This window comes from Perca fluviatilis, chromosome 24 (assembly GCF_010015445.1).
Source record: "Perca fluviatilis chromosome 24, GENO_Pfluv_1.0, whole genome shotgun sequence".
Classification (NCBI taxonomy): Eukaryota; Metazoa; Chordata; class Actinopteri; order Perciformes; family Percidae; genus Perca; species Perca fluviatilis.
The window spans coordinates 6,436,538-6,460,615 of record NC_053135.1 but is presented as its reverse complement, the minus strand read 5'-3'; the positions used below and the strand labels follow the sequence as shown (position 1 = coordinate 6,460,615).

Here is a 24,078-nt window from a genome sequence, read left to right as displayed (position 1 = left end):
GTTGGATGCCAGCGTCATTAAACCACGTCAAGTTAAAAAAATTAAGACCAGAAACTAGCCATTCCACCTTCAAAATAAAAGCATAGAGTACAAACAATGTGGTGTGCAATGAAAACAGATTCACATTTTACAATTTACTATGACTTTATTAGTACCAAAGATTCAAAGTATCTGTTATTTCATATACTACTATACGTGCCCATGAATAAAGTCTTTATTTTGAAAGTCCAGAAAGGAAGTTCGGATTGTATCATAACTATCTTGATAAGCGCTTATCAGATTGTCCTAAGGTATAATGTGCATAATTATCGACACTCTAAAGAGGCCTATGTTTGATTTTCAGACTTCCTATATCTGCTGCATGGCAGGATGCTTGCTTTTCATTCAGATATAATCAGATATACGGCTTGAGGTCTGGACCTAGGTAGCCTTACCTATCTTGATGGAAAAAAGGAACCCGTCAGACACAATGAAAAAAGTTGGACTTATTGGAGTGCTATTGTTACCCCAGGTGAGAACAAAGATGCGTGTTTGATTTGAATATATATATATGTTAAGAACAAGTGCATTATTGTCTCCTTATTCACAGGCAAAATCGTCATCATGGTGTCATCCTCATGTTCATCTTGTGAAAGAGGAGGAAAAGTGCATGACAGATCTGCTACTTTTTAAGTCACAAAAAACAACAGGTGAGTCAGTACAGTTTCTAAATTGTGTATTTTACACCTTTTGTTTATTTTTTATTTTAAAGAATACTGAATGAATCGAGATTGCTGCGTTCCATTGAAAGAAACGATGATCTCCGAAACGAATAAAATCTTTGAATTAAGCTTTTTTTAACCTACAGAAATTTGACGTGGTGTTAGTGACATCTAGTGGTCCCTTAACATTATGCTCCTTGAAATCCAAGACTTTCATGAGGCAGAATGCGTTTTATACTGAAGGATCAAGATTAATCCAGATATGGTGGTTTTGTAGTGTTTTATCCTGCAACTAAAACATCTACTCAGATATATTTATTTCTCTTTTTTTGTGTAATGGGTGACTGTGTGTGTGTGTGTGTGTGTGTGTGTGTGTGTGTGTGTGTTGACAGTGTCACTTTTTATCCTTCTATCCATTATTCTGCTAAGTGAGTGATTGATGTCATCTTAATTTCGTTGTGTAGAGATATGCAATGACAATTAAACTATCTATCTATCTATCTATCTAGAATCCCAGCAAATAAAATGAAAAAAAAAAGTGTAATTTTTGTTCCATCTATGAAGAAAACAATATAAGTGTACACTGTCAAGGAATGTGGGATGAACTGAACTGCTGGCCTCCTGCTTCTCTTGGGGATACCGTCTCTCAGCCATGTCCAGAGTTCTTCAATTCCGAAGGTGAGATACTACTCTTGCGCGCGCACACACACACACACACACACACACACACACACACACACACACACACACACACACACAAAATCAGTCACCCATTATCTAGATCTATCTACTGGTTAATTATTTGCCGGGAAACTGATTTGTTTCCATCGAGGATTAAGACATGTTTTCCCTCTCAGGGTGTCTATCCAAACATTTAGCCATAAAAAGCCTATGCACACAGAGACATTGTGTAACACACTGGAGTGCTACGTCTATTAAGAAATGAGGATGATAGATGATCATTTATCTAAAGAACTACATGTTTATTGAAGCACCTGATAAGGGAAAGTAATGGTTTGGCAGCTTTTTACTGTCCAATAAATCCAAGTTTGTGAACACAGATCTACGTGCTATGCATACTCCTGAAAAAAACATCCTCATAAGAAATTATATTTTCCAGGATACATTCATTTTTCTGTTCGGCTCAAATGCACTCTCAGACAACAGTGACAGACGCAGGTTTTTATTGCTGTTTTGCAGCTGAAGTGCATCGCAACTGCACTGCCAGTGGCTGGACAGACCCTCTCGTCCCACATGAAGATGCATGTGGATACACTTTCAATGAGACGCTTCACTTTCTCAGAGAGGTTGGTGGTAACTTGTATGCACACACTATGTGTAGTTTATCTAATAAAAAGCTATGAAGCACAAAGCACCCAGTTTTGCATTATCAGAGTACTATTCTATCTGAGTACAGACATACTGTATCTCTTGAGATGGTGGAGAAGCTTAACATATGTCGATTTGAAAGAATTGTATATGACTATAACTAGTGTTTCTATGCATACTTAGGTCTGTGAGCCAATGGGAAGAGAGTAGGGTCCCTATACCTGAGATTCATCACTTCCTTTTCAGCCATAAAAGTATACAAGCAAATAAGATATATCAACGATGTTTCATTTCCGAGATTGTTCAGCTGTCGCCGGAAATGCCGCCGGATGTCCCTTCTTTTCGGCCGGATGTCCGTCTCCTTCTGCTTTCTTCGTGTTGGCATTTTAAACTCTGGTTGATTTCTGAGGACTATGGTTAACTGCTCCTCAGATCTCTGCAGGGTAAATCCAGACAGCTAGCTAGACTATCTGTCCAATCTGAGTTTTCTGTTGCACGACTAAAACAACTTTTGAACGTACACATGTTCCACCAAAATAAGTTTCTTCCCAATGCTATTTTGCAGCGGCGCTGTTGCTCCGTCTGGCGCCTAGCGCCGACCCAGACGATTGTGATTGGTTTAAAGACATGCCAATAAACCAGAGCACGTTTTTCTCCCATCCCGGAATGTTGTGTGGACTCGCCAGACCTTCCTTCGCAGCGCTGCGAAGGAAGGTCTGGCAACGCGAGACTAAGAATGAGAGGGTTAAAGAATCTTTGGTGTAAAAAAAAAAAAATCAGCTGTAAGAGAAATAAAAAGCCACACAAAAGAGTGAAATGTTTTACTGGGCAGATATAACTTAATCTGCAGTGTGTGATAAATACGTTTGTAGTTAACATTAGGATTTTTTACATTAGCACAACAAGTAGAAAACTTTCCCTTGGGCTTCTCAAGTCCCTGCACAATGGCTGTTATTGTAATCTTTGTAATTATTGGGAGCGCTAGCTACAGTATATTGTCAAATCATGCTGTTTTGGAGGTGATAAAGTGCTGCTCTCTTTCCCTTGTTCAGTCCTCAGACTCCCATTTGTATTTCTCCTACGTGAAGACCATGTACACAGCCGGATACACACTCTCTCTCATCTCCCTCACCATCGCCGTCACCATATTCTGTCTGTTTAGGTGAGAAAACACCTTTTCGTAGCCCTTTCTCTCTCCTTCAACTAATGTGAAATGCATTGGTTGAATCTTACTATTTCTGCAGAAAGCTGCACTGTACCAGGAACCACATTCACATCCAGCTGTTTATCTCCTTCATCCTGAGAGCCATCTTCATCTTCATCAGAGATTCTCTGCTGTTCACCAATGAAGAGCTCTATCACTGTGACCACTACCCTGTACGTATGGATGCATGGACCCTTTTTTTGTCACACCCTCCCATTTTTAATTACTAGCCGATGCTCATTTTAATCTACTACATTACACAGTTACAGAAAGGTGTTCTTATTTTATATCTTATTTACATAGGAGTGTCTGATTAACACAGCCTTCTTTTCTGTGCGGCAGGTGGCATGTAAGGTGGTGTTGATGTTTTCCAACTACTCCATCCTGGCAAACTACAGCTGGCTGCTGGCGGAGGGTCACTTCCTCTTCACCCTGGTGAGCCGCTCCTTCTTCTCCCTGAAGAAACACCTCGCCGGGTACATCGTCCTAAGCTGGGGTAGGGAGAAATCAAGTGCACCTTTCTCTTTGCTTCACACAAAAACAAAAGTCACATGAATGCAATAAATCAGCCATAACATCTGATGGCCTCCTGCACACTGCTTGCGTGGCGTGAGCTTGGCGTTTCTGTTGCGTGGCGTTTTCTATCTTTTCACACCAGAAACGTGTCTGACGCGGCGCTGCTGCTAGCCTTGTCTGTACACATGTACTAGGTTTCCCATTGATAAAATTAAATGTTCAACATAAATATATACGGATTTGTTATCAGCAAAGAAAACGTCGGCAGCATTGACGGCAAAATAGGATACAGAATATTTTGTTCTGTAATGACAGGTGCAATATTTGAAAATCAATTATTATTACTTTTTTACATTTACACCTGCATTTATGTCAAAACCTCGAGACTTTCAAACATCAACATGTCATTTATTAATATGTATTCATGTCAAAATGACATATAAACATCTTTTTGTATTCTATTTTGCCTGGAAACCCTTCCAACACGCTTGCGTGTCGCGTGAAAAATAGGCGTCAGTTCTATTTTTAGCATGCACACATTTCCGGCGCGGCGCCTGAGACGTGCGTGTCACGCAAGCAGTGCACAAGCTCTAACCTGTTAACAGGGGAGCCGAAATAAAAACAGACACACCACGCAGGCAGTGTGCAGGAGGCCTAACTGTTACGCACTATGGCCTCACAGTGCTAGTTTAAAGTTGCAGAAATACGTTTTGAAATAATATTATATAGCACCTTTTGTCTTTGCTTCCATTTACCCAAGATTGATTTTATCACACAGGTTTACCTTTGATTGTTATTGTCTCCTGGGGATGCGCCAAGTATTTTTATGAAGACGAAGGGTAAGGGGACTAACAATTGGTTTCACTCATTCATTTGCAGTTTCTATATTATCTTTATTATATTTTAAGTGTGTCATTTGAAAACAATTTCTTACTTCATTGCCAAAGCTGTTGGGAAACCAGGAGACATGAATGGATTTGGTGGATTCTTCGAGTACCAGTTCTTCTGACTATATCTGTAAAAACCTTATTTTCTTTTTGACTTAAATTCCATTCTTTTTTTAAGACATTATAAAAAAAAAACAATAGTTTGATATTTTGGAGAATATAGTTATTCACCTTTTCGCCAAGAGTTAGATGAGAAGATCGATACCACTCTCACATACATGAGTGGGATGAATCTTCTCTTCTAGCTCTTGGCAAGAAAGCAAACTAGCATTATTCCCAAAATGTTGAACAACGTGCATGACAAAATAGTATAACAATAGTGTTTTACTCATTTCAGATCAATCTCATCTTTTTTGGGGGCATTTTGAGGATACTGGTGAACAAACTAAGAATGCCAGATGCACAGAGGAATGAATTCAGCCAGTACAAGTGAGTAGTGATCACACTGTGGGATTGTTGCCCAGTTACACTATATATCTGTTAGGTAAAGTGGAGGAAAAAGCAGAGTCTTTGAGGAACGGGAATGTACTTTGCATTGGATAAGGTCATAAAGATTCCTCCCATTTGCTTTGTTAATCCGAGTAACAGTACAAACACAAGCAGGTCAGTTTTACAGGGACTGACGCAAATATAAGGACATAATACAGTAGGGTCAATGCCTGGAATGAAACATTTTATGGTTAAAAATGCTTCCCTTTTTTCCTTTCACCAGGAGGCTAATCAAATCCACATTTTTTCTGGTGGCTCTGTTTGGTCTGCATTACATCCTGTTTGTTTTCCTACCCGTTGAAGTCAGCAGCTCAGTATTTCAGATATGGACATTTGCAGAGCTGGCTCTGTCATCCACACAGGTAAATTGGGTGAATGAATGAATGAATGAGAGAGAGAGAGAGAGAGAGAGAGAGAGAGAGTCTAATCGAGTCAGAATAATGACAGATCAAACTCCCCTCACCGTTTCTCCTCACATCTCTAAAGGGTTTTGTGGTCGCTGTGCTCTACTGCTTCATTAACGGGGAGGTAAGAAACGCTTAGCCAATTAGAGACTAAACTCAAAGCTCCCAAAAGTTAAAGTGTAGAGCAAATGTGGGATCTATAATGTACAACATTTTCCAGGTGCAGCATGAGTTTCAGAGGAGGTGGAGGAGGTGGAGGCTGACTCAGCACCTCCCCAGTCAGCGCCGGCAGCATCATGGCTCCATGAGCCACAGCGGCTCTCCCCAAACACAGGTCTCCCTGCTGCCCTGCTCTCCAGGCAGCCCGGCAGCCAGCGGACTCCCCGTGGATACTGTACAGATGTGATTCGAGTTGGGATTGGCTCATTTTCTCACTCTTGTCGTCGATATACATAAAGGATCCTGGCTTATTGCTGACAGCCAGTTAGTACACAACTGCAGCTTGGGTGTTTAATACTGTGGTACTGTCAAATGCATAGTTTTCTTATCCCTGGAGTGTTTTTACTTGATGACGCAAGGATGTAAAATGCACTGTAGATGCCCAGTTAGTAAGCTGCCAGGTGCACTTGTTTGTAGTTCTTCTTATAATGTATTAAAATGAATTTGGCAATGATGTTCAAATGTCACATATATAGATATCCATTTTTTGCACTTTGTGATTTTCATCTGTGAAAAGCGCTATATAAATAAATGATACTTACATTTTTAAATACCAATTAAAGGGGGTACTACAGTTATTTACTATTGCACCATTAAGTTTTGGGGACTTGAATGACACAGAAAAAGGGGGGGGGGGATGAATGGTTAGAATTTATGAAGTAGAGGCTAAGATATCCTGTTTGCCTATTTTGTCTCAAAAAACACCTGATCCTACATTTCCCATAATGCAACTCTACATGTAGGGACCCTCATTATGCTACCGTGGAAGTGTGGTGCTATTTTGAGCCTTGTTAGTGGTGTAGAAATAGCGATTTCTTTTTACTTTACCCTCTGCGCCGGCGACTAGCGTTATAAGCTAATTAGCGGTTTTCGATAAAACTGGTCACATTCGCTTGGCATGAAAACAGATCCCAGAGAACGGTCAACTCGGTACACATATGTAATTAACCCCTAGGTTCATTTTGCGCCGGATTTGTCCTTTAAGCGTGATTTATGTTTCTGCGTAAAATCTACGCCGTGGCTACGTACGTATAGGTACGTGGAGACACAGACCTGCGCTGTAGCCTGACGTGCACCTCTTGAAAAATTTACTACGCGTCGCGGCGACATACGTCACTCAGCCATGGCTTGGTAGCGTTGCATTCCCCAACTCATTTCCTGGTTCTCCTTCTCCATAAACAACATGAAATCAAGGAGATAGTTAACTTTTCCTGCTCCAGATTTCCCACCACCGTCAAAAAGAACAGGGGAGACACTTTGTTTCTCTCACTAGGACTCTAGAGTCACTGCTCGCTGTGACGATAATCAAGTCACTCTCTCACTTCTCCCTCGCTTTACCACACACTCCCCATACACACACACGCACACGTATGCTGGCTCGACGCACACACCAAGACACAAATATAAACTTCAGGGCACTTACGTAGGCTATGGCGAAAGCCATAAATCACGCTTTACACAGTAACAAAGTACCAAAGATTGGAGCGGCATGTCAAATCTGACTTTAATTTTGAGTTACTATTGAGAAGTGAGAAATGTGATGTTGAAAAAGCTACGGTACAAAATAATTTGTGAGAAACAGACTCTAGAACCCATATTCCTTCTTCAGCTCCTCCACCAACTTAACATAGGCGGCCATTGCTTCATCTTTGGACAGACCTGTTGGTTCAAAATGGACCCAAGAAAACCAGTTAGTTTTTGCAGGACAAAAACACTAACTATTTTTAACCACGTAAGGTAAAATACATCAGTTTTATGTTTTGCATATAATCTTTCATGTTATTTATATACAAATAAAAACTTCTATAAATCGGACCTTTCCTTCGTTCCCATGCATCCCATTTTCCTCGTCCTGCAAGGTCAAATATCCCTGGACGCCCTGTGGATGTAAAAGCAACCGTCAATAACTGAAATAACTGAAACATAATGCACTTTAAGTGTCAAAACTACTCATGCAGTTTATATAGTGTTATACTATTATCACTATCACGTTCTACTATTAAAAACGTACATATGATGGGTATTTTATAGGCTGATTGTAGTCTTTTTTTACAGTCAATACATTAAAAATGTTTATAGTTTTAGACCAATGAATAAGTAAATACATGATTCAGTTCACTTACTGTTGGGAAACAAAAGTTATACAAAAAGTGAAGACAAAATAATAATTGAACCGTTTACTTAATAGATTAAATACAAAATAAAATGCATGTAATTAAAAACATTAAAACATTTAGAGATAGGATTAGGGGTCCTGGACTGGAGACCTCTGTATTTCTAGAATACTTGCTAGTGTATATTTAGGAATATTACTACTGTTGCAGTTGGTCACCATGAAGCTAATTCAACTATTTTGTATCTATAATTTGAATCTGTTAAGTAACTAAAGCTGTCAAATGAACAGAGTAAAATGTACTAAATGTATCACTGAAATGTAGTTTTCAGATTTAGATTCCCATAATAGTGTTTTTTTTTTTTTCTCTCACATTTAGCCATTCATATTTAATGTTATAGAGGAATACTTCAGATCTGAAACCAGATCCTTAAAATCCTCATTTTGAGGCGCCCAGATAGCTCAGTTGGTAGAGCGGGCGCCCTTATATAGAGGTTTACTCCTCGACGCAGCGGGCCTGGGTTGGACTCCGACCTGCGGCCCTTTGGTGCATGTCATTCCCCCCTCTCTCTCCCCCCTTTCATTTCTTCAGCTGTCCTGTCAATAAAAGGCCTACAAATGCCCAAAAACTAATCTTAAAAAAAAAGAAGAAAAAAAAAAATCCTCATTTTGAATCATGTTCATAATAGTTCTTTTTTTGTCATACAGTATGGGCACACAGTCAAAAATTGTTTCCTGCATTTGTTTTTTGTAAGACTGTACTTTTTTTATTTTTAATAAACCGCTTCATGTAAATCAGTCATGGGATCTCTCACCAGGGGTGTCTGACTGGGGGGTGGGGGGGAAGGAGACTGAGTACCCAGGGCCCTCGTGTGAGGAAAGATGCTAGAATGAATAGCTGTGGGAGGGGCCCATAGAAAATTTCCTTTCTACAGGGCCCAGAATTTTGGGCTACTGTAACACCCCGTCTCTCACACAAAGACATCTAACTTGTCAAACTGCATTCTTTCTCACCACACCCTGCTGCTACTCTCCCTTTCCATAAGTACTGGACTACTCAACAGAAAGCGGGTTTTTTGTGCGTTTTCATATAAATTCTACAATGTTAGAAACCTTAACGAAGCGTTTGCGCTACAGAGACTCACCTATGTTAACATCGCCGACTGTGGCTTGCTTATATAAACCATACACTTCACCCAGCACTCCATAGCCGGGTCTTTGTTTCAGTATCTTTACGTCCTCTACTGCTTGCTCAAAGGAATCCTGATAGGATCAGACAAAACAAAAGCTGATACAGACTCATCTTCTTATGACCTGACTTACTTATTTGCAAAATGGTTTTTTTTTTATACTCTTGTTCAATTATCTAAATCATCGCCTCATTACATTTACACAAGACTTTACACGTAGCTGAGCGGAGGGATTCCTGCTCTGTAACAACCTCCCTGGGAATCTGGATGAGTAAACATCCCTGAGAGATAACTTAATAGTCCCATAAATCTTCTAGGAAACATTGTAGGGAAGGCTTAAATTTAGAAGAGTACTTACATTCATGACTGCCGGTTGAAACTGACACACCTTGCTGCTTCTGCTGCTGCACCTTGCTTGTCCAACTCGTCCTGCAATAGTGTCCTTTTTCTGGGCTGGGATTTGCTGAGGAGCATAAAGTGGGAGGTAGCTCCTTAAGGCCACACCGCCAGCGAAGACAGCAAAAGACTAATTTCTTGACACTTTTACAATTCTTTAATTATAAGGGAACGATATAGTTCAATATGACAATTTAAGTTATGTCATACATTATATCTTTTTTTAATTTGATTTTTTGGGCATTTTTAGGCCTTTATTGACAGGACAGCTGAAGAAATGAAAGGGGAGAGAGAGGGGGGAATGACATGCAGCAAACGGCCGCAGGTCGGAGTCCAACCCGGGCCCGCTGCGTCGAGGAGTAAAGGGTGCCCGTTCTACCAACTGAGCTATCTGGGCGCCCTGCCATACATTATATCTTAACACTTGCCATGACTTCTTTTACAAGGTAAGATAATTATACTCATCTTACCTTCAATTCATTTTTGCTGAAACAAGATTCTGTCACAGCTACGTATGCAGTGGACCGATAACACCGGGGGTTTCCAGTTACGCTTGCAGCGCTGCAAAACATATTTTTAACAAAACCTCTAGCCTCCTTTCACATATTTGACAAGAAATTCTCTTTTACTTTAACGACACAAGAACAGATTGAATCCTTTACTTAGGTTATGCACCCGTTTTTTACACGATTTGTTGACTTTGTTTTGAAGGAGCTGTATGAAAACCAAATGTCACTTATTACTTGTGTTTTCCAAAGTACATATTCATGTCAAAGAAAAAGTTTCTACCTTTGGAAAACAGGGGGAAAAATATTCCTCAACCACAAGATGGCAGCATCCACATATTTCACGATGTGGTGGGTTCATTGCTGTTGCACACTTTGGGTTCGGCCTGAGATTAGATTATCATTTCATTTCATCATTATTATTTCATTTCATCATTATCAGTGGACATTAGTATAATCTTTATACAGTGAAGACAGTTGTGTGTTATTCCAGCCTTTGACTCAATTAATAAATCCTTACATGAAGATTTAAAAATCAATTACCATTATTTAAGACAATACAATAGTGAAAAGAAATGTGGAACAAAATGGTTTATTCTATGTTCTCGAAATATCCATTTGAATAATTTCCATTCGCGCATTTCTGGTTAGAAACTGCTTACATTTCAGTACACTACTTTGACATAGTCATTTAGATTCATTCAACTACTACCTATCATGGAACGATAATCATCTTTGGCAAATTCACAAAACTGATCAAATACAAACTCGTATTATAAAACACAACAACAGCTGAAAACTGTGCTTTTCATGCTAATAATGAAAACAGTAAAACAGTTCTGTAACAGCCTATTGATATTTCAATGTTTGTGCTGATGGGTACTTAATCAGCAGGTCAGTTAGCACAACATCACATTGTAATGTAAAAGAGAAAAAAAAAGAAAAAAAAGGGCTATGTGTCAATGATCATTTTCTAAAACTTGTCTGTACTAGATGTTGCAAACCGACACACTGCAGCCAAGTGTGGCAGCTACAGCAGCAGTGTTTTTCAGCTTCAGTCTCGGCACGGAACAATTCATAAACACCACCTGAGTAAGGGACTGTGCAGAAATTATTCGGGGGGGAGGGATGGTCAGAAACAGGGAGATGTTGAATTCTTTTTCAGTTCTGGACCCATGTTTTCAGCCCATTAACCAAGACACTTTAAGTTTCCTTTGCATACATCACTTGGCATTTCCTTGTGCATAAAAACAGGTGCTTTACATTTAGCAATCCTTGGTTCGAACACAAATATGTCTAGAATATAAAAAAGGTACACATCATTTGCCGTACATTTGGTAATTGCTACTTCTCTAATTTGTGTAATTGTGGAGGACATCAAATATTTAAATTGGGGTACATCATATAAAATGCCTCCCTCCCCACCCGAATAATTTCCATACAGTCCCGAACAGTTTGAATTAATATTACAGCACATCAAATTGTCAAATGTTTGCAAAACGAGCTGTTAGAAGCAAAATGAAACATTGTTGCCAGTGAAAAACCTCATAACAATGTTGGGCTATGTTGAAGACTGGCTGACAAAAAAAAATAAAAATCTGTGTAGAAGTCCTGAAGTGCCGAAAGAAAATATAATTATCCAACAGGAATGCACAAGCCAAGAAATCATATTTCAAATGCTCACTTGTGCAAAACTCTGTTGTACTGCAGGTTCATTAGAAGTGTAACAGGGACTGGTTTGCATAAATTAAACCAGAAGCTAATATTGTTCTCCTATAGTTCTTCAACTAGAGTACTAATACATAACAATAAATTAGAGAACTAAATACCGATTAGTGACGATGCATAGTGCAATAAGGTTGACGACTAAGGAACTACCGGCTAATTTGATAGAAAGAAGCTCACGCATCTCTGAAATCTCGCAGTGGGACTTCGAGACGAGCCTTCAATACATTCCAAGGCTGTATAAATCATTCATCTCCTGTGTGAGTGGTGTTTATATTCATGAGTGCACACATAAGGAGCTCTACTTCACACACACACACACACACACACACACACACACACACACACACACACACACACACACACACACACACACACACACACACACACACACACACACACACACACACACACACACACACACACACACACACACACACACACACACACACACACACACACACACACACACACACACACACACACACACACACACACACACACACACACACACACACACACCTTACAGTGTGTTTCTCACACATTACTGACATCCTCCAGCCCGTTGCGGCAGTCGCCGTCCGGCAGGGTGAATCGGATGTGTCTGCTCTTTTCCCAGCCGCGGCGGATCTGTCGGAGCCGCAGGGCCACGCAGGGCACACAGAGAGCCAGGCGGCCCAGCAGGACGGCGAGGGGAAGAATCAGGACCAGTACGAAGGTGGGAGGCAGGCAGAAGCGGTACTGGGCCGGATCAAAGGCACGGTCCCAGCCAAAGAGGAGTGTGTGGAGGGTGGCCATGGTCAGGGCACAGTTACCCAGTGTGCACTGCAGGAGGCGAAAGGAGGAGGTCACAGATTGCATTTGGAAGTGAAGACAATGTATCATTATCAAATATATGGCCCTCATGGTTTGAAGTGACTCCTCTTCAGTTCCCAGTCCACTACATTAACTCACTGTGTTACAGGCTGCTGCTGCAGACCCTCAGGAAACACACTGACCTACCGCTCATGACCTAAATCAACCCCACTTATGTATGTGTGTGCCATATACTGTACCTACAGGGACCACTCATTAAAAATAACTTCCTAGGGTGCGTCAAATAGGGACCAGGAGTTAAAAAATACACTTTTGTTTTCTTTTTAAACACACACACACACACACAGACACACACACACAGACACACAGACACACAGACACACAGACACACAGACACACACACACACAGACACACACACACACACAGGGCAGAGCGGATCATAATTATTTCCACTTGACAAGAGTGATGACATTTTATTACAGCGGAACGGCAGCAATTAAAAAAAAAAAAAAAAAAAAAAAAGATACCCAGCAAAATAATCATTGTAGATTGATAGCAATAGCAAAAGGTTTCCCGAGGTGTGTCTAAAGAATCATATGGGAATTTGGGGGATTGTGGTACCTTTTTACAGCAGACATTTTGAGCCGTCAGAGCGGGAAAAGCAAGAGTGGGAAAAGCAAAGGGTGGAAGCACGGACATTAACAGTTCCAGGAAGTCCTCTTCCGTGAGCCAGCGTGTACCATACAAACCACTGGAACTGGCTCACCTAAATGGGATACAACCAATTATCAATGTGATTAGCTACACCTTCTTTTCCTACTTTGACAAAAATTGTCTTGTGGTATTTAAAGTGGATATATTTGTGAACCTGTAATAATCCGCTGTTGAAACTAGTCCCCAACAAATACACTACATGCCCTCGGTTAGCTAAACCTACAGTGCTGTTCCAGGAAATAATTTTTCTTTAAAAAAAGAATAAGATGAAACTATATATTTGTGACCAGTTGTGAAGATATATGTCCTCAGCTGGGACTGAGAGCAACAGACAGTTATGGAGTCGGAAAGTATTGTTGATTTTGGTCCGTTTGTGGATTTTGATGACAATACCAGAAATATAGCAAATCGGCAGTCTTCTTCTTCTTATATTTCTGTGAGCCTGGAACACTTAATTCACTGATTTACTCTGCCGGTCTAAGATTATGGCATTACATGAGACTATTCCACCGCACATATTTGCCATTTCTGTAAAGTAAAACTTACGTCATATGATGCGTTTTATTTTATGTAATGTAGAGACCACTGTTTGCATGGTTATGGTTTTTCTTGTACATAATCACAGTAACAAAAACAATGCTATACTAATATGTTTTTCTCTCAAAATAAAAATATTGAAATCAAGTTGTGACTTTTACAGTAAAATTATACATTGTTGCCTTGTCTGGTTTTTGTTCACACACTTTCTACATACAAACCAAGAGCTGTAAACATGAAGTCATATGGCCTGACAGTTTGATGATGTCATCCTGCATCATCATCGTTACATGGACCTACATAGAGAAATCTAAGTCTCGGGACTGTCAGCACATCCTGCTGCACTTTACCGAACCCTATTATGTTCTCTGGTGTAACAAAGAGCACAGCAAAAAGTGATTATGAACATTGTAAGTAGAGACTTCAACTGGACCTCATGTCTTACATAATGAGGATCAGTAACGGGACAAAAAAAAAGTCTTGTACTGTAACATTACAGAGGGGACAGTTAATGCGTGGTTACCACGTTCTACTTACTTTTTAATGAGAAACTGCTGAAATACAATGAGTCGGACACAAGCTCAACACATCTCTGGCTTAGAGTATTTAACAAATGCTGTGGCTCGTTTTTCTTATTATCAATTTGCTAAACTTAAAAAAAAAATAATAATAATCAAAACACATACAGGTCATGTGGACAATGTTCTGCCTTTAGGGACTAAACCCAAAGAACCATTAGTGTGTAATTGTGGTAAATCAAGTATGAGAGAGACTGATGTGTACACACACACACACACACACACACACACACACACACACACGACACACACGACACACACGACACACACGACACACACGACACACACGACACACACGACACACTGTCCTGCAGCTGCAGGAAGCAAGTCTAGATGTGCTGGGCAGAAAGTTGCTTTTTTATTGCTCCGGCTGTCCGCACATGACTAATCTGACAGCCACCGGATTAGCTGAACGGAAAGATGAAAGGAAAAAGCAGCACCAACGGACCACGAGTCCTGGAGAAATGGAGGCCACGATGGGGGAAGTTAAAGAGGAGAGGAGGAAGTGTGTGTGTGTGGTGTGTGTGTGTGTGTGTGTGTGTGTGTGTGTCTGTGTGTGTGTGTGTACCGAGTCACAACACTCCTGATGGTTTGTCATAGCCCACGTTTAATGCCAAAACTGGGCCAACACAGTGTTTGTATGTGCCATGTGAGCATGTAGGACACCTAGTGTGCGTCTGTCACACATCAGCGTGATGCCTAATTCTGCCTGCATGTTTATGTGTCATAACTGTCTGTCAATCATTCCATATTAATTCTATCTGTCTTTTACCCTGCATCCAAGAAGAATAGAAACCCATCCATGTTGCAGTATATATATATATATATATATATATATATATATATATATATATTTCTTGTGTTTCTTTATGTAACTAGTAAATCACTCTGTGTGTGTGTGTACCTGTATGAAGCTGAACTCCCTCCAGTTGACAGTGTTGGCCACTGAGGGCAGCGAGGTGACAGCCAGCAGAGAGAGCAGCCCGAGGGCCATGATGCCCACTGAGAGGTACAGCTCCATCCTCCACACCTCCTCGTCAATCCAAAAGTCCTCCCCCTCCTTCACCTGGACATCACACAATAAACAACTAAATCCTGTGTCCAGGGTTGAGTGTTTTGCACATACTACACTGTTGCGACAGTCAGCGTTTATATGAAAGTGTAAAACATTCCCCTGCTTATTTCGATCACCTGTTTAAAATCGCTGAGTAGTTTGAAGCGGGCAGACTTCCTCATGGGGAGGCACAGACTGTAGATGGCGTGTAGAACTGCACACAGGAAGCTACACAGTCCAAGCTGCTTCCTCCTGGTTAGCCACCGGTCCAGCCAATTAGGAAAGCGGTTGTACTTGGTGCCCGACCACAGCTGGAGGAAAGCGGCGCACACACCAGGCAGGTAGACCAGCGCCAACATCACCAAGGCCACGGAGGGAAGAGTGACGTTAACGGTATCGATGGGCATTTTGTAGAAAACACTCTTGCGCGCTGTGACGTAGGGCTGCAGGACATCCCGGAGGAAGTTGTACGTGTAGAAGAAGATGAACAGGGACAGGGTGCAGAGGACTGGGATGCGCCAGGAGGGGAATAGATAGAGGGGGAGGTTTTCGATCTCCAGAGAAGAGGAGAGGAGGCCCATATCGATGGGGACGAAGCCCATTCTGCGACAGAGCTGCATCACCGAAGTCTTGGCCTTGCTACTGTTACTGCACAGCAAAATCTAGAAAAAATAAAAAATAAAAAAAGATGAGGTTGAGTTCAGAGAGCCCCTAAATCTGGACTCTTTTCTTTCAGGAAACATTTCATCTGAAGTCAGAAGCTTCACTGGGCCTCCGTGAATCTACCTACCTGCCTGCTTCCATCCCGAGGTCCCATCTGGAGCGTCCAGGCTGATATGGTGTTAAACCCTTTGACTACAGAACTCTCTGGAAACAGGTCGGCCAGCTGTTCGGCATTCGAAGGCCCGTCTTGGTTGATTCTCAAACCATTGCTGACATCCACCAGTGTCTTTCCAGCTAGTGTCGGCTTCAGGTCCAGCAGCGTGGAGTGGTGCTCGGGGAACACAGCGACAAAAACCAGGTCTGCCTGGCTGGCTGCCTCCATCTGGGAGGTCACCTGGAAGACAAAGATAGAAATGGTTATACTTCACATTAGAGCTGGGCAATATGAAAAAACTAATATCACGATATTTTTGACCAAATACATCATTACATTTTTACATTACATTACATGTCATTTAGCTGACGCTTTTATCCAAAGCGACTTCCAATTAAGTGCTTTCAACCTTGAAGGTACAAACTCTGCAAAGCAAGACGTAAGTGCAAGTACATTAGCTTTAAATAAGCCAAACTTACAATGATGTTGATTTTGTGGCGATATTGTAGTGTGTAGTGTGACTATCGATGCTTTCACTAAATATTAACACAATGAGAGTTTTTATAAATAATCACCAATAATGTGGATATAATGACTAAGTGGGTAAAGGCAAATAATAAAACAGCTAGACCAGTCTGGTAAGTTCAAAAAATGACATCACTTAAAACCAGGAAAAGACAACACTTGTGTCATATCACTACATTTTATATCTATGTATCACTATATTCAAAATTTAAGACAATATCTAGCCTCATATATCGATGTCGATGTGGTCCCCGGGCGCTGTAAATGGCTGCCCACTGCTCCCCTGAGGGATGGGTTAAATTAATGAATTTCGCTACATGTATGTGTATTGTGACAATAAAGTACCTTTACCTTTATATTGCCCTGCCCTCCTTCCCATCAGGAGGAGTAGATGCACATTAAAAGTACATTATAATAATAACAAGAGGAACATGACACAGTAATAGTATGCAGTTTAGGATTATGTGATCAACTAAATAAGTGGCCAGGGAATTAGAATAAACTTCATCAGATTTTCATTCAAATGGCTAGGAATGTATTTATCTTTTGAAGATGTCAATATCATATAATTATCTGATGCTGATTGACAAAAAATGCACTTATAAGAATCCTTGTGGATTCCTTATTCGCCAATGCTGACGATAGAAGTTGAAACTCTAAAAATGTCGGATAAACTGCATTCTTCTGTTCCCATACCACAACTGACTCAGACTCAGATTAGGTATCTATTCAAGATAGTAACAACAGTTATTATGCCTTGTGGATAAAGTCAGAGTAAACCTATAATTATCACCATCGGGAGAAAAACAAAAACACCAATTACATGGTGAGTGTGAATGTCAGTGTCACTGTGTGTGTGTGTGTGTGTGTCACCTCGGCCTCTTCAGGGAACAAAGCCGCACAGCGTTTGGGGTTTCGACTCCCCACCACTACTTGGTAACCAGAGGCCACCAGCCTCCTAGCCAATGAGCGGGAGAAGTCGCCCGTACCCAGAATGCCAATAACTGGAGTGCCAGCTTCAGACATGGAGGCTTCAAGATGTCTGGAGCCTCCTCCTTCACCTCTGCCTCGGATTAAAGGCCTCGACATCTCATCAGGCATAATGCACTGACAAACCTATAGAGAAGAGAAATGGCCATTAACTAGGTTTATGTTTATTTATACCCATATTACCTCAACTTGTTCCTAAAATGCAAGAAATAGAAAAGGAGAATGAAAAGCAAAACACTTTTCATTAAAGTCATTAAGATGTTAATATTTACTTATTTACTTACAGCTAGAGATTGTTAGGGCTAGACCTTAGAGGCTTGCTTTTTCATCCAGCATGGGAACTACAATAAAAAGTCATCATTATTATTAGTAATACAATATGTAAAACATGCAGTATTAAATGCAGTTCTATCTGCCATACGGATGCTATTAGGATTCCCATCATCGTTGTGTCCGAATAATAGAATAAAAGGATATTACACACCCTGAAGACTGTAACAGCCAACTCTGTAACTATCCAGATGGCTCATAAATGACATACCAAAATGTTAATATAATAAAAACCACGCAGGTTTAACAAAGAAGTCTGCCAATCATGCAAAACTTCATTCCGAACTCCGCTGTTAAGTTCGATACACCCTTAAGGTGAGATAGGTTACGTTAGTAGTGGAAATAGTAAATTGTACATTTTATAGAAGTGCTGCATTGGTTATCATCAAGCTATGTGCCGAATTTACCAGAAAGCCGCGACTCTTCAGAAACCGTTTCAAGTAACGTTGTACCATTTATTAAAGCCGACCTACTAGCAATACAACATTAAATTGCAAGAAATCCATATTGATATTCTCTTCATAACAGAAAAACTTCAGACGCCACCATGCTTGTTGTCCTTGACTGAACTCGTGGAGACTTAACCTCCGAATAAAGTTGCTCTCCTGATTCACAGGACGACGAAGGAAAACGCACAGTGTACATTTGGATCAAGTAATGGATGGCATAACATAACGTAGCTTCTGTTGGTACTTACAGCGATATTTTTTAACCTACTTTCAGGTACTTTCTCAGCCCGCTTCTCCGCTCTCTGTAAGCTGATGCGTTTCTTCCTGATAAGATGACGCAGCAGCCAAAGCCCCGCCCATGCCACGCCTCCACGTGTGTGCAGAAGATAAAACCGAGGGAGAAAGAGAGAGCACTGGGCTCCACAAATGTAGAAAATACAATGAATATGATCTAGGAATCGATTCAGAAGCCACATAATAGACTGTTCACATTACAACAATAACACAAATAGCACTTTTAAAAGACAGTGGTTACAAAGTGCTTTACAGGAAGGGGGAAAAGTGACACAACCTCTTTATACAGGCTGCAGTTATGTGTACAACCCACATTATTAAAAGGGGATACTTCACTATTGTCAGCATGCTAACACGCTAAACGTAGATGGCAAAAGTGGTAAGCATTGTGCATGCAAAAAATCAGCATGCTGGCATGCTGACATTTGGCCCAAAGCAGTCTCACAGACATGTTAACACGTCTGTTAACTCTTGCTCTTCTTCCTGTTATAACAATGGTTTAATTGGATTTTTCACACCGCATTGTTTTCTGTTGGAAAATGAAAAGAAGACAAATCTAATCATTTTCATACTGTCTCATTAGAGACTAGAGATTTAAAGGGGAACTATGCAGGTTTTTTAGCTTAATTTACCTTAACTGAACAGCTCATTGGAATGGTTATATGACTTTTTTCGGGTTGAATGGAGATCATCTTGCTCCCCCCTAGCGCCTGTGAGAGGAAAAACCACCCTTGCAACTTTCGGCCAGGGAGTAGCCGGCCTCAGCGTCAGGAAGTATCGCGTGATATCAGGTCTTGCGATGTAACAAATTGCTTCACGGCACTGCACACATACACCCATTCGGGAACCGGCTAACAAGGTAGCGATGGAGTTTTTCACACCGTCGTATCATCATGGCTGAGCCGGCAAAAAAAAAAGGAGAAAGCTAGGAAAGCATTGTCGGAAGGAACAGAGAAATGGCCCAAACTGCATAGCGCCCCTTTAATAGTAGGTTCTCCCTTTACTCCATCTGCAGCTGTTGGCGTATTTGATAAACTGGCCTTGGGATTAGAACCAAAAAGCAAAAACAAAATCGTGTTAAAATGAAGTCTGACCGCGGGTCACACACTGTCAACATGACTTCATCATCTCTGCCTTTGCCACTTGCAAAAGGTTGAACCCCCCTGGCTCGCAGCGCTGCATCAGTGTCACCACGTACACACAAGCGCGTACACACAGTGCATGCATGCCACCCTCTCTTTCACTCTCCCTCGGCCATGGCCTCATGTTTGTTTACAACGCTTAAGGTTACAGTCCTTGACGTACACAATGGATTTTGAGATTTTTCATTCATAGGTATCGATTACTGGTGTCTCCTGGTGTGTGGTAAGCCATTATTCTTACAAGTCAAACGGTTGAGGTTATTCTGATCCAGTGGGGACAGCTTTTCAGTTTACTACTCTCCCTAAAACAAGCCTGATGACGTGGATTGAAAATGTGATGAGAAAATGAGCATACAGCAAGGTATCGTAACCTTTCCTGCAGCCTCCTGATTTCAGGTTCATAGATTATTATTAACCCAGCAATTAGAGAGTTGGATGGGAAATACTGTGCCAGAGAAGTAAAGGCACAGTCATAAACGGTTAGCCTGAGGTGGACAGGTACAGCCATGTTACCATCTGACAGGGCTTCACTGTCAAAATGTTACATGGAGGAAGACATTTGTTTCTGTGCTTTCAAGAGCGGAGGTGTCTTCAGTGCTTTTCATCAGGGATTAGGGACACATGTTAAGACAGGAGCTGATGTTGCAAATTCTTACCGCTGTATTGTTGTGGCTCAGTGAAGGTTTCCCACATTGAGTGAATACAGTACAGTATGTTTTGCTATTCCCAAATGGATGTAATGACACCGTTTCACCTATAATTCATTCTGAAGTAAAATCATAGTGATTCAAGTCCATTCTTTCCATCAGGCGAGGGTGGGTTTATGACTTCAGAGAACCTGCAACTAAAGGAAACGCCTGCAAATACACAAAACACAAGCAGATGATGAAACACTGCAAGTTGCACGCAACAAAAACGAACAAAAGGAGTTTCCAGGGGACTCTAACAACTGATGAACACATAAATGAGCTCATGGAGTTCCTTATATCTGCCATAATATCTGAGTCATGGAATCAGCGTGTTAAAACTAACGTTAACTTAAATCCTTAGTACATTTGCCAACAAATTTTAAACAGATTTCCAGAAAATATGAGAAAGAAAATGTAAAATAACCGCACATTTCCATCCACTACTGTTATGTAAATATTAGGAGTTGGAAACATCAAGATAAATGGTTGGTTGCGCTAACTCTACAGTGGAGTGCCATTAAACCACTGCTGAAGAACAGGGTGCAACAAGATGACATAATTAAGAGTGGCAGTCAAACGCCAAACAAACATAGAGATGTAGAAAACTTGATGGAAATATGACATTTGTTTTAGGTATTAATGAGAGGAAGGTGACAGTCTCCTCATCGCTCCAAACATATTTGATGTTTTCATCTGCTGCCAGTTTTTCCTATCTTCAATCAATGAACTTAACAGTATGTTCAGTAGTTAAAATGACATCCTGCTCGACAAGCCACAACACTAAAATGATACTTGCCTGTTTATGCATCAATCATTTTAATAAGATTAATCATATAGTACTATAAAAAGGGCAACTCTCTGCCATAATACTTTGGATACCCTTTCCTGTGAATGCCTCATGCTTAACTAGGCAATCTTACTCCAGAACGGGAATGGCGGACTCCGCCACTTCCAAAAAAACAACTACACAGAGAGATACGAACTGAATGTAAATCCATTTGAAGGGTATTGTAGAAAGAATAACAGGGTTATAAGTCATGGAAATCTTAAAGATTCTAACTTCAAGTATATTTTTACTTTTAATATTTCTATGATTTCACTAAATTAAAGTCTAAAGGAAGCTAATGATGGACTGACTCATTTGTATCACCGTATGGTTCGTGACACAGCAGTCCACTAACATGCAGTATGATTAAAAGCACGGCAGCGCCCCGGGGTAGGAGAATCTCAGCAGCTGCAGTGCATAATGTGGACAGTGTGCCGTGCATGGTTTACCATAGCCCAAAGATACAGTTCACTGTACTAATCCTGAGTAAAGGTCATTTCTGCAGTCATGTACGTAGCAGAGTCGGGGAGCACAATGTTCTCTGTGTTCTGCATTCTTATTTTCAGGGTTTTTGTTTTGCAGATGATTCTTGCGTTGCCTTTTGCGGTAGATGACAATTCCTAATTGAATTTTCCAGCTCTGCCAGGACTCTCCTCAAATTTAAACCCTCAATTTCATTTTGGACCGAGCTCTCGTGACTTGTCGTGCTCTTTCTCACCTTCAGACATGAGCAGCCCGGCTGGAGCCGTGTCCTGGGGAGTTAAAGCTGAGCTGAGCACAAGTTGAAATTGCTTAGGGGGTGTAAAGGGGGGAGGGGGGTAGGCTTCTGCAGTGTGACCGTAGGGCTTCAGCTAAGCCTTGTCTCTGGCCTCTGAAGATTTTTCAGCATCGCTTTGAGCTCTAAAGCCTCTGTTGTGGATGTGGGGCCTGTGCGCTAATTCCGGGTGCTTAGTTCCCAACCTGCACTTTTTAAGTATTTCAGCTCCTTTGTGGGGAATTTTTTAGCTTTAGGACAAAATCAATAGATTTTATTTCCAATAAGCAAAGTCTCTCTTTATCAAGTGTCTCAAAAGCTTGCAGTCTTTGGAAATAACCAATGGGAGGCATTAATAGCAGTCTTATTCAGCAGCTGTGCTCTCAAACCACACGGCTAGGACAAGTGTACAGTGGCCTCACCGGTAAAGAAAGAAAAGAGGCTAAAGATGTATTTAAGACAAATCTGTATGCAATAGAGCAATGATTGTCTGTGCACAAGAAGAATTTTAATTTGTTGGAGAATTGAAATTCAAGGCCTGTGGTGCTCCACCTCACGAAACAAGACATCAAATATGTCCCTTCAGCTGGGGAGCTCGGAGCTAAAGGTGTCGACAGCCGTCAGACATCTCGGGTCCATTTCCTGCATATGTTATCTGCCCCCCCACCTCGTCTGGTTTTGTTGCTCCCTCTCTGTCTGCATGTGTGTATGTGTGCAGTTGGTCATCTGATGTCACTATAGTGAACCTGCCTTCAGCCATTGGTTCTGACTTTGAAAAGACCCCTCATGGTCTGAGTCAAATATGTGGATGGGTTTAGTTGCTGTTATCACAACATTAAACATGACTTTAACCTCTATTTTTGTCAAGCTGAAGTTATAATACAAATTCTTGCCATTTTTAATTCATTTCTGTTGATTTGGGGAGTCTATTGGATGAGACCCAAAAAGATTTGAAAACAACTCTGACTTATCATTATATCTTAGATGGGTTGGACATAAATCCAAATCCCTGATCATGTACCTGAAAAATGTAAGGATCTCTTTCTAAAACCATAATTTCCAAAAGGGGAGTGTAAATAAACTGCATGGTAATTTTGGCCTCTGTATTCCACCTATAAGAATGCATACATAAAGAGCTCTATAGGCTACGGTTGAGATTTGTGAGATAAATGTGCAATCATTTGGCATTTTAAGGCTATGTGTATACACATGGATTGATACATTCAAGTGTAAGATTGAGATTTTTTCTATAGATATTGATGAATAAATGTTTAGTAAAATCTTGAATAATAATTGTGCAGACTTAAACTTTACGCACAAGCGGTACCTGGTCCACTGTCAAGTCAGTCAAACCGAAATAGAGGACTTCCTGTTGCACATTTAAAAATAAAACTGTTGTTAGCAATCTGATTTTTTTTTTTGTCTAATAATTATGTTTGCTGAAATTGGATTTGGTGGTTAGCCTGATGTAGTGGTAAAACTAAAAAGTAAAAGTCTTGCATTCAAAGTTGTACTTAAGTACAGAAACATTACTTATACAGAATTATGCAGTATCTGGTCCCTGTCAGTGTTATTTACTTCAATCATTATTAATGATGCACAGTACTTTCATGTGGCAGTCAGGGTTGAAAATGGACTTGCTGTCCACCAGCCAAATGGCTAGTGGACAACAGATTACCACTGTGTGGTGAGTGAAGCAAATCTAGCAGCCACTTGCATGTTTTACCAGCATTTGGCTGCTAAATGGTGCTGGTTTTGAACCCTGGTTGCAGTTGATAAGAGTTGCAGCTCAATTTAACTGCTTCATGCTCTTGGCTAGTTTA

At 40.8% G+C, this 24,078-nt stretch overlaps 2 protein-coding genes across 12 annotated transcripts; one reads left to right on the top strand and one right to left on the bottom strand.

Annotated features, from left to right (window-relative positions):
* Positions 1 to 11: 11 nt before the first annotated feature.
* Positions 12 to 6,420, top strand: LOC120554749 (secretin receptor). Of its 2 annotated transcripts, none has more exons than XM_039793780.1 (13): positions 12 to 511; positions 590 to 689; positions 1,293 to 1,379; positions 1,902 to 2,008; positions 3,083 to 3,192; positions 3,275 to 3,407; positions 3,577 to 3,730; positions 4,529 to 4,589; positions 4,698 to 4,767; positions 5,035 to 5,126; positions 5,410 to 5,548; positions 5,673 to 5,714; positions 5,811 to 6,420. In XM_039793780.1, the coding sequence occupies exons 1-13, from the start codon at positions 443 to 445 to the stop codon at positions 5,994 to 5,996; spliced, it is 1,350 nt and encodes a 449-aa protein (XP_039649714.1). In that variant the 5' UTR covers positions 12 to 442; the 3' UTR covers positions 5,997 to 6,420. The 2 variants fall into 2 exon arrangements, with proteins under 2 accessions (XP_039649714.1, XP_039649713.1); XM_039793779.1 differs by having other exon boundaries at positions 14 to 511; positions 1,266 to 1,379.
* An 868-nt stretch (positions 6,421 to 7,288) lies between these two features.
* LOC120554182 (metalloreductase STEAP3-like) lies at positions 7,289 to 18,921 on the bottom strand. 10 transcript variants are annotated; one of them, XM_039792880.1, is made up of 11 exons: positions 18,799 to 18,921; positions 18,056 to 18,112; positions 17,655 to 17,897; positions 16,230 to 16,496; positions 15,577 to 16,101; positions 15,290 to 15,451; positions 12,292 to 12,564; positions 9,471 to 9,575; positions 9,068 to 9,185; positions 7,626 to 7,688; positions 7,289 to 7,468 (listed from the first exon to the last, which is right to left on the bottom strand). In XM_039792880.1, the coding sequence occupies exons 3-11, from the start codon at positions 17,880 to 17,882 to the stop codon at positions 7,395 to 7,397; spliced, it is 1,815 nt and encodes a 604-aa protein (XP_039648814.1). In that variant the 5' UTR covers positions 17,883 to 17,897; positions 18,056 to 18,112; positions 18,799 to 18,921; the 3' UTR covers positions 7,289 to 7,394. The 10 variants fall into 10 exon arrangements, with proteins under 10 accessions (XP_039648814.1, XP_039648815.1, XP_039648821.1 ...); XM_039792881.1 differs by having other exon boundaries at positions 18,819 to 18,912; XM_039792887.1 differs by lacking the exon at positions 18,056 to 18,112 and adding an exon at positions 9,979 to 10,069 and having other exon boundaries at positions 12,281 to 12,564; positions 18,799 to 18,889.
* Between the last annotated feature and the right edge of the window lie 5,157 nt (positions 18,922 to 24,078).

Bases quoted from the DNA above. Each gene is read 5' to 3' on its own strand.
- LOC120554749 (XM_039793779.1), top strand. From the start codon at position 443: ATGGAAAAAAGGAACCCGTCAGACACAATGAAAAAAGTTGGACTTATT. The intron at 2,009-3,082 runs GTTGGTGGTAAC...TCCCTTGTTCAG, and splicing joins CGCTTCACTTTCTCAGAGAG to TCCTCAGACTCCCATTTGTA. The intron at 5,127-5,409 runs GTGAGTAGTGAT...TCCTTTCACCAG, and splicing joins AATGAATTCAGCCAGTACAA to GAGGCTAATCAAATCCACAT.
- LOC120554182 (XM_039792887.1), bottom strand. From the start codon at position 17,882: ATGCCTGATGAGATGTCGAGGCCTTTAATCCGAGGCAGAGGTGAAGGA. The intron at 16,497-17,654 runs GTGACACACACA...TTTGTCTTCCAG, and splicing joins TGTTCCCTGAAGAGGCCGAG to GTGACCTCCCAGATGGAGGC. The intron at 7,469-7,625 runs GTCCGATTTATA...TTGAACCAACAG, and splicing joins TGCATGGGAACGAAGGAAAG to GTCTGTCCAAAGATGAAGCA.